Source organism: Lutjanus erythropterus, chromosome 5, assembly GCF_056507025.1.
Source record: "Lutjanus erythropterus isolate fLutEry1 chromosome 5, fLutEry1.hap2, whole genome shotgun sequence".
In the NCBI taxonomy this organism is placed as follows: domain Eukaryota; kingdom Metazoa; phylum Chordata; class Actinopteri; order Lutjaniformes; family Lutjanidae; genus Lutjanus; species Lutjanus erythropterus.
In genome coordinates this window covers 18,516,019-18,532,564 of record NC_139321.1, presented here as the reverse complement: position 1 = coordinate 18,532,564, position 16,546 = coordinate 18,516,019, and the positions used below count along the sequence as shown (strand labels likewise).

General features: G+C 41.1%; 1 protein-coding gene across 1 annotated transcript in view; it reads right to left on the bottom strand.

Annotated features, from left to right (window-relative positions):
- Positions 1-16,116, bottom strand: part of atg2a (autophagy related 2A) — a 31,350-nt gene extending 15,234 nt beyond the window's left edge. Inside the window, exons 1-18 of the mRNA XM_084719007.1 lie at positions 15,467-16,116; positions 14,926-15,088; positions 13,455-13,604; positions 12,309-12,411; positions 9,095-9,239; positions 8,314-8,529; positions 8,109-8,208; positions 6,974-7,138; positions 6,140-6,282; positions 5,568-5,646; positions 5,113-5,362; positions 4,399-4,540; positions 3,736-3,834; positions 2,793-2,948; positions 1,352-1,625; positions 958-1,030; positions 600-774; positions 360-502 (exon numbers count right to left, since the gene is read on the bottom strand). Coding sequence (XP_084575133.1) covers positions 360-502; positions 600-774; positions 958-1,030; positions 1,352-1,625; positions 2,793-2,948; positions 3,736-3,834; positions 4,399-4,540; positions 5,113-5,362; positions 5,568-5,646; positions 6,140-6,282; positions 6,974-7,138; positions 8,109-8,208; positions 8,314-8,529; positions 9,095-9,239; positions 12,309-12,411; positions 13,455-13,604; positions 14,926-15,088; positions 15,467-15,637 — 2,747 coding nt within the window. The 5' untranslated portion in view covers positions 15,638-16,116. The remainder of the gene's footprint in view (positions 1-359; positions 503-599; positions 775-957; positions 1,031-1,351; positions 1,626-2,792; positions 2,949-3,735; positions 3,835-4,398; positions 4,541-5,112; positions 5,363-5,567; positions 5,647-6,139; positions 6,283-6,973; positions 7,139-8,108; positions 8,209-8,313; positions 8,530-9,094; positions 9,240-12,308; positions 12,412-13,454; positions 13,605-14,925; positions 15,089-15,466) is intronic.
- Positions 16,117-16,546: the final 430 nt, after the last annotated feature.

Below are 16,546 nucleotides of genomic sequence, written 5' to 3'. Positions count from 1 at the left end.
ACATTAACAGAGACAATTATTACTTCTAGACGTGCAATTTTTTTTGATGAGGAGACGCCTCGTACGCCCACACACCACACTGCAGCACACAAGCTGGGTGTGCGCTGACAAATTCTGACCAGGCTGCACAGTTTGCATTAGTGGTTCCATGGTGGTTTTGTTTTGTAGCCTGATCAATACAGTTTTCCCGAGAACACATTTAAAGCTGAGACTGAAGTAAATGTAAATTTATAAAAGTAATGTCAAAATCATATTTAAGACATTTTAAAGCCTACATTTCAGGTTATTGGAGTTTAGGCTTTTTAAGGACTTGCAAAGATCTTGTTGGAAGGAGAAATCATGTGCTTCTGCTGATTTACCTATTATAAATGCTCTGAAAGGCTTGTTTGCTGGGCAGGAGGATGTAGGCCAGCGGCAGACTGATGTCCACAGCACACTGACACTGAGCGACACACTGCGCCTGAAACTGACTCATCTCCTCTGGATCGGCTGGAATCACCATCTGAAACATGGAGAGAGGGAGGAATGAGATTGACCTGGAATATTAATAAGATGGCTCATAAACTGAGTAATTTTCTCTGTGTTTTTCTTCAGCGTACCTCCTCCGTCTCAAACATGGTGCGGTTGGAGGAGAATGGAGAGCTGGTTTTGTCGTTGAGTTCACAGTGACTTTCAAAGAAGGCGGCCCCCAGGTCCCTCATGAGGCCCAGGTTCATCCCATCCAGACCTGCTGCGGGGCCCTGAGCCTCACCTCCACGCACACGCACCGATATCCTGCTCACACAAACAGGAAGTAATCTTCACTGATGGTAGAGTATATCATAGCAAATATTTCTGTCCAATTTAATGAGGAAGAATGACTGAATTTAGGCAGCAGGAACTCCAACTTTCCTCATGGAGAACTTTGCTGGTGTAAAGTGCTGGTTTCTAATTATTCTCATGATCACCACAACTAACCTGGGCAGAGAGTCACGGGTCTTCTTCACTCTGATACAGGGGAAAGAGCCGCCCTCCCAGCCCTCATATGACCCTGGTGAGGCACAACACATCAGCTCTCTGTAACTTCAAAGCAGGGTTGCTTTTACAGGTTGTGATAACTACTTATGGTTTAAATACATTTCCAGGACAGGACTACATGCAACAGCAAAGTCTAACAGAGGTACAATCAGTCTCACATACCATTTTAAGCCTTTAGCACTTTTGTCACTATTGACTGAATGTTACTGTACTGTTTGTTGTTGTTTATTTGCTTCATTTTGAAAATATTAATAAACAGACTGCGGGGAAAAAACACAGAACTCTCTGAAAAGCAATACTGATATCACTGTACGGAGTTTGTGTGTGTTCCCACCGTGCAGGTCGGTGAAGGAGGCCTCCAGCAGCTGGGTAAGACAGGGAGCCCACGGCTGTCCCGGGGCAGTCTGCTCACTCTGGAGGTCCGGGGCCTCCTGGTGCTTCAGCTCTAGTTCTGTCAACTCCAACACCAGGGTCTCCTCCCGCACTGCCTTCTGGGTCGGAGGCCGGCGCTTAGGGAGGGGCCGCAGGTCGGGTATGGGGAATCGAAGCCTGAGGATGGCGTGGGGGGAGAGGAGGGTGAAGGAGGAGCACAGCTCACTGCTCTGGGTCTGAGAGGAAAGAAAGTGAGACACCTTTTAGTATTTATTTATCAATATTGGCTGAATGTGGATTTTCAGAAGTGATTCACAGAGTTACAGACAGTAGTCAGTTGTCTTCTGTCACTGTTAACCACTAAAGAGCGTTAGTGGTTGATCAAGAAGTGGAAGAAGTGCTTATTTACTTTTACGCCTGGCAATTTGGTTCATGTTTCTGTCAGCACAAATATGATCTTTTTGCCAACGCTTCGTCCATTTTTGGTTTCCTAATGTCAAACTGAAATAGAAATCCATGACTCTGCATAATCAAACTGGATTACAAAAGCCCAAATGATATGCTGTGGGGTTTTTTTTAAACATGTTTCTGCTCACTTATGAGCATGTGTGGTTTATAATACAGGCAGGGCACAATACAGAAGAATAGCTAACAAACATAATTGCAATCAGCAGAGGAAAATCACTGTAAAAAACACAATCTGGTATTTATTTTTCTTACTTGTTATTCATCTGTTAAATTCTCTGATATTGTCAGAATTCCTACTTATGTTCAGTGACGTGAAATATAAGCCGGACACATTGTGACCTCTGGGAGAGTGCAGGTCACTGTTCAGTTTGGTTTTTCTTGCATGATTTTGAATCTAAACATAAGCTGCCAACTGCCCCTAATTAAGAGGCTCTGCTTGTGTTAGGTACATATATTTCCTCTGTCATTACAAACTGCCTTTATTGACAGTATAATTAATCATGATGCCCATGTTGTGTCAGGAGCAAATGTACTTGCGCCCATCTGCGCACACATGGGTGTGTTGGTCTAAATATGACGTGTGGTCAGGTGCAACAATGACAGCACCTTTTTTCTTTTTTTTTTTTAAGATATATATGTTTTGGGGGCTTCAATGCCTTTAATTTAGAGGGCAGCGGAAGATATGATAGGAAAAGAGGAGAGGGAGCGGGAGAATGACATGCAGCAAACAGATCTATGACTAATTAAGAGACTATATATAACCCCTTTGTGCCTCACAGCTTACTTTGCACCCAGATTGTGCCCTGGTTAAACAGCAAAGTGGAGCTGGACATGTCCTAAATGCATTTGCAGCAGGAACTTAAGACCATGCACTGTAAATCATCTAAATATGGTCCACAGTCTTTATGATGAAATAAATGAATGTGCGGTTCCACCTGTATGAGTCCAGGTCCAGTCGTCTGTGAGGGACAGTGGCTGAAGGCTTTGGTCAGGCTCCCCAGCCGACTGAGGATATCCAGGTCCAGCTCGGCACTCAGCTCGGCCAGCTCCACCCGCACTACACTATCCCGTCGCACCACCCGCTGTTTACCCTGCAACACACAAACACACACGCACAAAGATAGACTGATTTTTCAATTACATACTTTTGTGTAACTAGTTAATATTACACATAAGGGAAGCCTTTACCTGAAATATCTTGCGAATATATTTTATCAGACAAAATCATGTCTACATGAACATGCTTATGATTACCGGTACCGTCACTGTGCAGAATTTGAGAGCATATTTTTTTTGTGCTAAAGTTATTTCTGAGCAGCCTGCTAAGGACACAATTCTGTAGGTAAAAATTTAAATTTTTTTTTTGGGGGGGGGGGGGGGGGGGCAAGAAAGTTATCACATTGAGGTCATTAAATACCAGCAGAAATACAGGCTTCTAGAGACTTAAATCACAAAGTTTCAGACTAATAATAATATCATAATAGATCTGTTTCACAATTATCATTTTTTTCCTTATGCCTGGCCCTGATACTTTTCTGTTAACTACAATAGTTTCGTAAGAAAACAATAAATAAGTCTGCTTTACTCCCTTCATTTGTAGTCATACTTTATTTTTAGAGTAGGTATTTTTTCCACTTGTCTTTAACGACTCCCAACATCAGTCCTCACAGCCCAACTTCAAACGTCAGTCTCTGTCAGGGCCTGATTTTAACATTACAACACTACACTATGTTACCTACTACACAAATCAAACAAACACTATGTGTACAGCACGTTTTGTATATTTAAATACAAGCCACTTTACATAAAAAATGAAAATGTATTAAAAACAGAGGCCATTACTTTGACATGTGCATGCGAGCGTGTATAAATGCATACCCTGCGCAGGTGTTTTTCGGTGAGGCCGTAGTGTAGTTGGGCACAAGGTCTGGCTGCAGCTCCAACTGTGAACATACCAGCATTCTGGAACTGAAGCAGCTGAAAGAGACACACAGAGACAGACAGTTCTGTGAAGTCCTCTTCATCAGCTTGTTGACAGATTAACAAACATTAACTACTACAAACTCTGATTTGTAGTTTTAAATCTGACACATATTTGTTTTTTTATATTTTCCCTCCAACATGACATTTATCATGACTCCATACTGGCAGTCAAACATACATGATGCTAGTTCTAGTGCAAAAGATAGTTGAAGAACAGCTGTGACAGAGGTGCACGTGGTGTTGCATACTCTGATCATGGACAAGTGGAACAACTGGAGCCATTTTATTTCTTTGCATCAAAATAGTATTTTTTCACAGTTTTCCACTGTGGCAGATTTGTTCAACTGAGAGAACTCAGTCTCCCCCTTGCATTCGTTCAACCACCTCCTTGAAATAGCCAGTGTGTGACATCCAAACAGGACATGCTGTTTACATGACCTGCATCAAATTCAGACTACTGTCATATTTGGAATTAAAGTGCAAAATTTGTGTACATGTAAACACAATCATCGTGAGGACAGCCACAGAGCTACACAGACAGACAAAGAGATTTTCTACCTCACTGTACTGTGGCTTTCCGTCCTCCCAGAGGCACTCTAAGAGCTCCAGTCTGCTGAAGGAGAGGTCAGAGGTCACCGCCCGAGTGTGGCGTCTCCCGCTCCGCATCTCACAAGCAACCTGCACTGCTGCTCCTGTCACTCTGGGAGAGAAGACGAGACAAGATGGGAACTCGACAGTCACTCTCAGCTAAGAGAAGCAAGTAGAAGCCCTCAACAGGAGAGTGTGTGTTTATGTGTTGTGACGGCAGTGAGAGTGGGAGTGTAAGCAAACAAAAAGTCAGAAGGGAGGAGAAACACACAACTTTATGGAAAAAACAAAACAAAACATGCACAAGTAACACTTGCAACATGGCATGGCAATTTACATTATGTAAAATAATACAAAACTTTCAGACATGACACTACTCAAACCTAGAGGCTGTTTAACTTTATCAAGGTTTATTGTATTTCAGAAATCAGTCATTTGAATACTGAGCTGCCTCTTATTAAGGAGGAGACGTACTAGTTTTACAGTGTCGTCAGCTGAAGCTTCTCACCTTTGCATAAAATTTTCAGCTTCCACAAGTCTCATTTTATATCAATAAAAAACTACACCCCCAAAACAAGCACTCCCTGTATGTAATTATACCTTAAAAAGAAATAAGGTTGGAAGCTATGTCCACATGAATTTTAAGTCAAAGATAAACTGCAGTATGTGTCTGTATTTTTCTACCTGAGATGGGAGTGTGGGCAGGCCTTGGCAAAGCCGCCTCTCAGATGGTGGAAGTCTCTCTCACTGAACATGCTGTCCTTGAAGAAGGCCAGCTCCCGGAAGAACACCTGAGACACCTGAGCCAATGATGAAGTTCCATCAGGCCTGGAGGGCGGGTCTTCCTGCAGCAGGGTCAGGGTGAGCCCGCCAAGGGTCAGTCGCATCAAAGCATCGGGCTTCAGCTGCTCTGCCTGGCCGCTGTGTGAGCGTCCTACATGGAAGATGATGAGAGTTCAGCTGTTTTTCTTGGTGAAAAAAGTAAGTAAGGAAATTTTAGATGTAATTGTGTTTAAAAAAAATGCTTTAATCTGCTGAGTATAATTTTGAGGGCAGTGCAGTACTTGATATTTTAGAACTACAGATTCTTTCAAAGTGCTGATATAAAAACCGTTTACTCAGCACTACAGGGATTTTACCTCTGGTCCGGTTGCTCGCCTGGGGTAGACTTGACAGACAGCCCGCTACAGGATATCTCCTGGAACAGTTTACCATGCCCTGGCAGGGAAAAATAAAACGGAAAACAGATTATTTGTGAATTGTAGTACCATTAGAAGTTCCTGTTCTGTGTTCTTTGTTGTTCTCTGTGAGTAAAGAAAGACAGAGCACACATAATTACATAACATATCTTGTGCTAATACCCATTCTACTATTTGTAAACACTTGCACAATATCCTATAAAGAAAATGATCAAATGAGTAACACAAAATGATACCTGTTTGTTAAATTGTGCTGTCAATAACTTTTTAAAATTTTAACCTTATTTAGGTGGAGGCCTCAAATAAGCCTTCTTTATCTCCTTGTCTGTTGTTATCTTTGACATTTTTATTAATTCTTTAAACTGTCCAAAATAAAACTAAGCTAAAAGGCAATCATCTTAGACTTTTTCAGCCTTACAATAGCAGTTCAAATCACCATCTACCAGCTTAAATGCTTAAAACTGTTAACAAACACACAGACAGACAGACACATACAAACAAATAGGCTGTACCTGTGCAGAAAGCGCTGCGGGCTGTGTGAAACTGGCCACACTATGTGTAGAGGACTCCATATCACTGTCTGACAGCTCGCTGCCAGAGCGCACAGACGTCACACTACTGTTCATCCCAGCAGGACCCATGGAGTAAAACATTTCTGCAGGCACACATGCACAGAGTGACAAGTTCAACACTACAATGAACACAAATAACATCATGACACACTGCTGCAAGAAAAAAAAGCAGCAGGAAAGTCATCTCCACACCTCCACCCCACTGAGTTCTCTCATTTAATAGACAACCAAAAACATACTCTAATTGTTTTTGCATTTTATGCAGCCTAGCTACAGGCAAATGTCCTGTACCCTGAGATTAATAAGGCTGCATGTTAACCTACGTTGTGTAGAATTGTACATTTCTATTTTCTCTAATTCTCTCATTTTCTCTTTGTTCTGTAAGGATCTCCCAGCTTTCAGCTTTTAAAACTGTGTGGAAACAATGAGTCTTTAAACAAAACTCCACTGCTGCACCGTTACAAAGTCTTTAGGACAGCCCTTCATATTGGGACGTGACATGCAGAAGTAGTGTACCTATGACTAAGGAGAATGGAGAGAGAGCACTGTGTTCAATAAGGCGTGTCCTTGAGAAAAATGTTGTAATACTCTTCAGTGTTCAAGCAACTACCCTGCATTTAGAAATACCCAGATGATCAGTGGTGGGGAGATCTCCGATTGTTTGGTAATGCAAGACTAAGGTTACAAACTACATGCCTTTAGGAGCAGACCTGCTGCAGTCAGGATGTATCTCAGACAGAGTGTTTATAAGTGGACCTTTGCTGCTTTGCATACCTCCATTCTCCAGGCTGGTGATGTAGGGCTCCAGGTCGGGCTCCGTATCCCACTCCCTGTCTCTGGGACTGGAGCCCAGCTGCTTACTGAGGTCCTCTTCAATCATGCGCAGGTCGTCTGAGTCCAGTGGACGACTATGTACTCCACCACACTTAGTGTCTGGCTCTGGAGGGAAAAGGACAAGGAAACGGTGTGTGTGAGTTAGAGGCAGAGAGAGGTCGAGGCCGGGTGACCTCACATTAATGATGAAGTCTGTGACCTGAACTATAGAGGAAACAGCACAGGCTTATTGTCTGTGTCTGACTGTATCTGTTTAGTGCTCATGCCTCTGAAGAGTTTTACATTATGTGCTACAAAAGCTTGTAAGCACTCAAATACCTTATAGTTGTTCGACGCAGAGAAAATAATTAACAATTAGTGAATTTGTGCTTTTAATTTAATAATTTAATACTGGGCTCACAATGCATTTTTAAATCTGGTTCCCTCACAAACACAAAGAGAAACTTCAGTAGTTTTTCTCTGTAATCTCAAACATGCACAAGACACATTTGAAAATAATGACTCATCATACACTACACGATATTATTAAGATAATCGTGCCAGAGGGAGCATGGTCTCACTTGATCTCCTGGGGTAGCAGATGCAAACAAAATGGAGACTGGCATGGAACAACAACCGTATTAATGCTTTGCAGTGAGAAAAAACAAAAGCAGAAGGCTAAATGAGTCTGGAGGAGAAAATGTTTGGGAAGAACACGGGTTATCTATTCTTCAGCCGAAACTAGAGGTGAGATTTTAAATGTCACTTCTAAAATATCTGTTAACAGTAGCATGCTAGCTAATGTTAGCCATAAGGCCTGCAACGTTTATCGAGGTTTGGTAACACCATCAGCTCCGTCTCAGGTCTATATGACCTGACAATACTGGTTCTTCCCATCAGCCAGTGATCAAAATCACAATTATTTTGAGACACATGACTTATCTTGTTTTATGCCATAACCACCATGATATATTAAATATGACCTATAATGCCAATAACATCCAAGAATACCATACAGATTGTTGAACTGTGGAATTCAAACTGAAATGGCAGGTGTAACCCTGGCCTGGGATTGGTGCTTGGAGTTTTAATATACCAGTGTCGATGCAGAGGGCTGCCAGCAGGTCTGTCAGATGGGTTATTTGATCTGGAGACAGCAGCATGTGGACACAGCCCACCTTCCCATCCAACTCCAACTGATGCACAGACAGAAGCAGACAGGATACAGAAGTCAATATGAGAGAACAGCTGCACAGACTAATCCTTCAACAGCACACATGAGCGTACACACACACACACACCTTTGGTCCAGGCAGCATGTCGTTCTGTTTGATCTTCACGGTGGTCTCAATGAAACCAGAGCAGCTTCCTATGAGCAGTGGCTGAGATGGAGGGGAAGTCTGGGGCTTTGCCTCATCCTCTTCCTCCTCTTCCTCATCTTCTTCTTCCTCCTCCTCTTCATCTTCTTCTCCTTCACTTGCCGTGGCTGAATCTGGGCGTTCCTCCGCAGGAGGACCCTAAAATGAGGAGGAATCTGTGAGGATTTTGGTAGTAAATCATAATAATGCTTTGGTAAGTTTGCCATTTGCCATCTTTCCCTCTGGTCTGCACAGTCAGTACAAGTGGAGACATCATGGAACATTTGCCTTCTATACAATAAACTATTTAAGAAAGGTATTAACACAAAATAACTTCAAAAGGGCAAATAAATCCAAAGATGCAAATCAACACAAGTATGTATATTATGTTTCCACTGTCAAGAAATAAACTTGCATTTTCCATTATTATTTTTACTTGTTATTTTGCAACAGTAGTCCATCTTGTTCAGACTTCACTGTAAGAATAATAAACTTCTCAGCTCAACTGCTGAAAGTTGGAGAATTTCACCAAAAAGTTATAAACTCATTTAATCCACATCAGCCCCTCCTGGACTGTTTGTGCTGTGGTGAAAGAATTTTGAGTTTTCAATTTCTTAAGAATTATTCTGTTGATATATTTTGCTTTCTGTTTGCTGAATCATCCATGGCAGAACAGATATAGAGATTCAACATAAAGAACCATTAGCACTGTAGTGTCCATCACCTGCACTGTGCCAGTGCTGTCGTAGAACAGCTGGACAGCAGTCAGCTGGAGGATCTTGTGCAGGAAGGCGGGCGGCTGGTGGATGTCCACAGGCACGGCAGTCTGGCTGGCTGGATCTCGCACCGCCTCGTCAAAGTACTCCAACCTGAGAGAACGCCATGTAAACAAATGCGCTATTTAGTGCCATAACAAAATTTATACCCAGTACATACAGTAAAAATTAAAATGTGAAGAACTGAGAGGGAACAGTCTGCTTTTCCCCTAAAGCAGATGAAAAAGTAGGTACACCTGCACCCTGACAGCAAACTGATTTTAAAGTAATCTGTGAAGTATGTATTTTGAGGAAAAACTCACAATACCACTGGTACAAAGCAGAGAACCAGGGGCTGACTGGTTATTGGACCTGATAAGCAGCATTTTTATTGGAATCTGTGTTGTTTTTTGTTTTTTAATTAGACTGCTGATAAGATAAATTAATGCACTTCCTTGGCTCTGGTGCAGCCGCCTCTCTCTGTCTGTAGTCAGCATTCTGTGTCTCACTCAATGTCCTGCCCGTCATGAGTAATAGCCCGTGAAGGCTGCTTTGCCACAGACAGACAGTCAGGCGCGGCTGGAGCAGCTCTGTTTCGACAGTAAGGGCAGCAGATATTTCCGAAGTTATAAACATCACAATCTATCTTGAAGTTGCGGCATTCTTGTTTATTCATTAAAAATTTTCAGTTATTTCAAGAAATGCTGCTGACAGGTTGCAGCACATTTTCTTTCAAGATAATGCTGAGAAGTTCTGTTTTAATTAAAGTTTGGTTTTGGAGTTTGTGTCGTTTTAAATTTTGAAACCAAGATTTTAAATTTTACTGCAAATGTATTATTATATCCAAATATCGGTTATTAGTTTCTGTCATTACTAAAAATCTGTATTGACCGAGAAGAAACCATATCAGTCATCCTTGAAAGAGAAATTATACCATGGTTTTAACATGAGTACACCTGACACTGGCATACTGATCAGTGCAAGTATACTTTGTCACTGTTTACTGACTGTCAGCCCTCTTGTTTCACAGAACTCTAAGCAGTTGTTCTGTTAAAAATCAAGCTTTTGAGATGGACAGGGCCCTCAGGCCACTGACCCTAGATCAACACAGCCATTCGGAGCAGCTTTGTCAATAAGCCACAAAAACTAAACAGGTTCAACAGTGTCGCAGTAAAACACAGTCAGGGGACATGTAGCACCAAATAAACACAGAAACCAGCAGTGGCTAACTGGTAATTTACCAAATGAGCGGGTAAATAGCTCAATAACCTTCACTTTGACAATTTAGCTTTAACTATATTGTCACATGAGCACTATTTGCAGTAATTCATTTGATAATGACTGAACACTGCAGCTGAAAATAACAGTGCAATAAAAATCAAAATCAAAATCATTCAGAACAGTAATTGCTAATTGCTAGACATTAGACACCGTTAGAGCCTTGATTTTTAAAGATCAACATATAATTGGTTTTACGCCCTGACAACTGTCATTTACAAAATTATTTTTATATATACAGAAAAGTGCAGCTACAAGTTTTCACAAAGCTAGTCTGTGTCATCTTTGAAGTATTGTTTTGTTTTTCCTTCAGACACGCCTGCAAGTAGGGGGTGCAGAGATAAAAAAAAAATACAGGGAGAATTGCGCATCCTGCTTTTGATTTCGATACATTCTTAACTCACTGCAACCCATTTTTGATGTAGAATTGAAATTGGAACACCCCTATTATTATTTTTTCCACAATCGTACAACCAGTTAACACTCAACTATCTGGCTGCAGCCTCATTACACAAATGCATCAATGTCAAGGTCACACACTCCCCTTGACATCACATATTAATGACACCTGAAGTACAGCCTGCAGTTATTTGTAGCTGCTGATAAAAGCTGTTCAGGTGAATGACCCCGTCAATACTGACCCTGTTTAAAATGAGCTTCACACTGATGTTGTGTGACAACACAAGGCCAAGCAGTGCAAGTTCATAACCGAGCAGGGGCGTCTTCTCCTTATCTGCTGATGAGCAGAGAGAAGATGAAATCTAATTCTCAGCTTCCATTTTGCTGTCCCTTCTCCCCTGACCGTAATATAAGTGCTGATGTGAGAGAGTTACAATATCACTGATCACAGAGAGACATTTTAGCACCTTGTTGTGGGTGATAAAATAGTGTAATACAAGAAGAAAGGAACTGTGGGCATAAATCTGGATGCTTTTAGTAGTAAGAAAGAAATGATGGCCACTATGGTTCAGCTCATCATGTGTAGCTTCTTCTTTGTTTTTGTTGACTTTAGTGTTTCAGTTCGTATCTCCCTGTAAAAAGGGCTGCAGGGCGCTTTTATGTCTTTATGACCTCGTCCCATTTATAAGAACACTTGTTCACACGTGTACTTTGACAAAGGAGGCCAATATCACACAGTGAAATGAGGAGGCACAAATACAAACACTTGCAATGTCAGTTTATGGACAGTGCACATACCTTTCAATGCCTGCAAAGAAATGTGTAAATAAATTTGATGTCATAAATAATGCTTTGATTTCAAATTGTTAGAAAGCTGTAAAGATGTAATATTTTATCATAACCACCTTACATGTTTATGCTCTGATCATGCCTCTGCAGACACAGAAAAATACTCAGTGTTCAGACATCTTTACCAAAGAAAATGGAGCAGAAATGAAGATGAGAGGTGGAGATTATTTTCTTTGTGATTCTACCATACTTTAATACTTTCATGGGTATTAACAGGTAATGGCAGTAGCTGCATAGCTTTTGTAGAATAAATCAAGTGAGTCTTCTGTGCTTATTCTCATCATGTTTCTAGAGCAGTGTAATTAATTAAAAGGCAACTCAGGTAGGCTTTTCTATAAATACATTATTGCCAAATGAACTGTAGAAGTGACCTTTGAAGTTGCACTTCAAAATGCCCCCTGAGCTGCTCTTTATCAGAATGTTTCGGCATGAAAATAGCTGTGTGTTTCTGTGTTTGAGGATGTCTCCAACAGTATTTCAAACAGTGATGAAAATGAATTAACTATAATATGTATAAATCCTAAACTTAAAAATACAAAATAAAGGACACAAAATTATAAAGGAAGAAGGAAAAAAGGAAGGAAAAAAAATCAAGAAATGTTTTAATGGAAAATAATAGTTTTCTTTTTTCTTTGCAGCTCAGTTTTTAGGACTTACCGTTTGATGTGCACCTCTAAGGCAACGCCTGTTTCCAGGTCCAGGGGCTGGTGCTCGATGCGAACGATAGTGTCTATGAAGGTGACTTTAATACGACGGAGGACTGCAGACACAAATGAGGTCAGAGACATGCAAAAGTTCATTAGCACTGATCTTTCAAATGATCCCTTCTTAGCTATGCGTCTTCAGAGAGGTTTTTCATTGGGAGAAATATTCACACAGATTCTGTCAGGGTGCACTTCATTACTGTGGAGAAGTTTTCATTGACATTAGCTGCATGTACAACATCCCACAAATAATGAGAATAACAGCCATACCAGAATAAAAATGCCTGATGTAATGACCTCCATTAGAAGAGGCTGGTCTGATCTGGCCAGATTGGAAGGACTCTATCAGGTTGAGAGTAGTGGTCTAAACCTTTGATTATCCATTATATTAAAAAAAAAATGCTAACCATGCACTTGCTTATTCTGATGGTACTCTCTGGTTGGAATAAATATCTTCTTTCTGTGCATGTGTGACCCATGTAGGGATAGGTGACATATAACAAACAACTTCCCAGGAGGGACAGAAACATGACAGTAGCAGAGATACAACTTTTACAGATTTAGAGGTGCAAATGTTGTTACCAGGATACGATGTGGATACTTGAAAATTACCTAATGGAAACATTTCTTCTTATATTCTGTGGTCATGTTAGGAGTGTGCCATACTGTGTCATTCACAATATAAAAAATAATATTGTGACAATGGCAATATTCCAACTTGGTGATATATTGATGTTATACTGTTACACATAGCAACAGAAAGCATGGCTGAAAGTGAAAATAACATTGCTACCAGCACCAGAGCGGAGGAGTTTGAGCAATTTGACTAGTGTGGAAGTGGTTTGGTTACCAAAGATCAGATGTGCAATAACCCACAGTAATATATGTAAGAAGTGCAAGAAGACTTTTCAGCATGTTGTTACATGGTCAGGAATATCATTATAGCAGAACACTATGATAATATATTGTGATGTTATTTTAGGGCCAGTTGGGATTTCTAATCAGATTTTTTTTCAATCAGATTGAAAGAATACGGTCCGTGTAAACGCTGCTACCATCACTTCTATATAAAGTACAGACGCACACAGGTTTCACTCACCCGTCTCAATGGTTTGTGCAAACATCTCAAGTCCCTCCAGCTGAGCAGGCGGCTCCTCGGATGCCTCCGGGGGGTCCTTCAGGCACTCCTGAGCCAACTGCATGCTGGAGGTCATGCTTGATGACCAGCCTTGGGAGTCCCAACCCCCACCTGAGTGCAAACAAAACCACATGGGGTTCAACAATTTCTGAACTTCATGGCTACTGGGTAAAAGATTTTTTTTTTTTTTGCTGAAGTTCAGGCATCAGGCTTGCCCCTATAATTACTCTGCATTCTGACAGATACAGTGTGCGCTGTCTTTGCAACTGTGACAGTTCATAGTTCCAACTGGTAAACTTTGTTATGTATATTTTTATGTTTGTGTGTTGTTTGAAACACTGTACTGCTGCTCTCTTTGGGGCTCCCTCAAAAAATAAATATTGTAATCTCAATGGGAATAAATATTTTTCTTTTAATTTCAAAAGTATGTGACATAAAATTTACAATTTACACTGGACATGCAGGTTACACCTAAAGCTGAGAGGATTAGATTATTAACTGACTGTCAGGAAATTGATCAGTTATTAAAATAGGTGATGGTTAATGATTCAGTCTTATGAAGGGCTCAGTGCATGGGTAGAATATGAGATCAATCAAAATCGAAAATGCAAACCTTCAAAAATGATCCAAAGGACACTGTAGGTTACTTACAAATGGTTATGTTAAATACATACTGTCATGTAAAATAATGCATTTTAATTTTGCATAAACCTCACAGTGTGCCTTGGACCATTTTTGAAGGAGACTCAGATCATATTCCACCCATGCAATAAGCCCTTCACACAATGGAATAATAACAAAGTACACCTCAATAGCCAAAGACAACCTGCATGAGCAGTGCTTCTTCTCTCTTGTCTTCAGTTGATGGTTAAATGTTTCGCTCATTTTTTAAGCAAACTGCAAAGAATTCTCTGGTTTCTATTACTCAAATGTGAGGATTTTCTGCTGTTCTTCCTAATAAATGACAGCAGACTGATTATTTGGGGATTTATGGGCTGACACTCTTGACAAAACAACTAATTTGAATATGTCAGCTTGAGCTCTAGAAAGAAAGGGGTTCACTATTTTGTAACATTTTTTTTTATTGTGCTTGAATATAATTTTTTACCAAATTGCAGGGGTAGGACCGAATCATTGTTTTGCAAGTCACAAGTAACACCTAAGTCAAGTCTCAAGTCAAGACTGTCAAGTCCAAAATCCTAAACTTTGAGATTCAAGTCATGATGCGTTCTTCACCAAATGTAATGCTGTTTAGTCTTCACAATGATCATGACTTTGGATGCCACTTGTCAAAAATGAGACAGCATGCCTACACCTGATAAACCCCGGAGGATCCCCTCAGTCAACCTGTGGCAGACTGATGCATGTTTACTGTCAGATGAGGAGGTGATGCCACAGCTTGACTCAAGAAGCTGTTTTTCGGTGAACTTACTGGTGCGATACTTGGGTCGACATGTTATCTGGAGCCCAGAAACTTCTAAGGTGCAGTGATCGGTCAGGAGAGCCTGCCAGGGGATGGTCACCGCTATGCTGCTCACAAAGCCATCCACTATCTCCAGTGGAGCTCCAAGAGACTCCAAAAGCTCATTGACGGCCTGCAGTACAGAGGAAGCAGTCAGTAATAAACACAAAGTGAAACACAGAGGATCACTGGTTTCATATGTGTGTCATCACTCTGGGTGAAAGCAAATGAAGTGAGCAGCCAACATGGCAGGTGGACATCTATCTATTCAGCATGTTTAGACACTGAGGAGAGACACATTTAATCTCGAGGGCTGATAATGTGTTTCCCATAAGTGCATTTCCTCGAAGAAATGCGAGCTAGGCTGAGAGCATGACGTTGAGATTGTTGCTGAACTCGAGAGCTGTTGCGAAACAGTCAAGGGTGCACGAGTTCGACAAAAACACACCACGATGACTGCTGCTGAGCTGCCAAGTTTGACAGCCACCAAACTAAAAAGAAAAAAACTCACCCAGACATCGAGGTTGATTTCTTTGATGACACCGCTGCCGTTGTACAGGTCCAAGCCCAGCTGGTCGAGGCTCAGTCGCTCCTGCAGAAAGTGACCGAGGTAGTGCTGTAAGAGGTACCGACAGGCCCGCTTCTTGATTGAGCCTGACCAGGGGAAAAGCCAGCGAGACATAGGGCCAGAGAGAGCGGGGAGAGGGAGCGAAGAGGTGGCGGAGGAGAACGAGTGCGACTACAGTCCTCTGGCAACTGCATAACAGACTAACACAAAGTGTGCAAAAACAAGGAATGAGCCACAGCTAGCTAGAGGGGGCTAAGGAAGGGGCAGACCGTAACTCTAGTTCTCCCCAAGGCTTGACACAAAAACTCGAAAATCCTTTGTGTCAGGACCGAGAGGACTCCCGCGGTACTTGACGAGACGTTACTCCGACTGTCTGCCGCTGTCTCGGCTCATATTTTCGGTTCGTTTGTGTCGAATTCGAGCGACAGGTCCCGTTGGTGCGTATCTCTTGTCTCAGGGTTGTTTATTGTTATCATACGCCAACTGATGGTATGGTGAACGTACGTGCGTCAAGCGTCACAGTGACGAAACACAAAACCCGGAAAGAGGAGACATGACACCACCCAGACGCCATGTTTGTAAGGTCTACGACTTCTGACACTTCTCTTATTTATTTATTCATTTGTTTGTTTGTTTGTTTATAATTTAAAAATCGAAAAATAGTAAGCCCTCAGTTTGGCTTGTACATGATTTACAACTATATATTTGGAAATGTACTCTAGTGAATTAGCACAATTTGTATAATATATTTAATTGTTGTGATGTATTATTTCTGAAGTCTTTATGATTCAAATTTTTTATTTGTTTCTTATGTGTAAAGACACTGTGGATGACTATTTACACCAGTGTGATGGGGGGAAAAAATCCTGTAACTTATGAGAAACATAACATTATTAAAATAATGAGTTCTTATCTCCATAATTTGGTAGATTTTATCAAAATGACTGACTTTTTCTAAACATTCTGAGTTAGTATCTCAAAATAATGACTCACAGTAATGGCTTAGTATCTCTAATTAGAAAA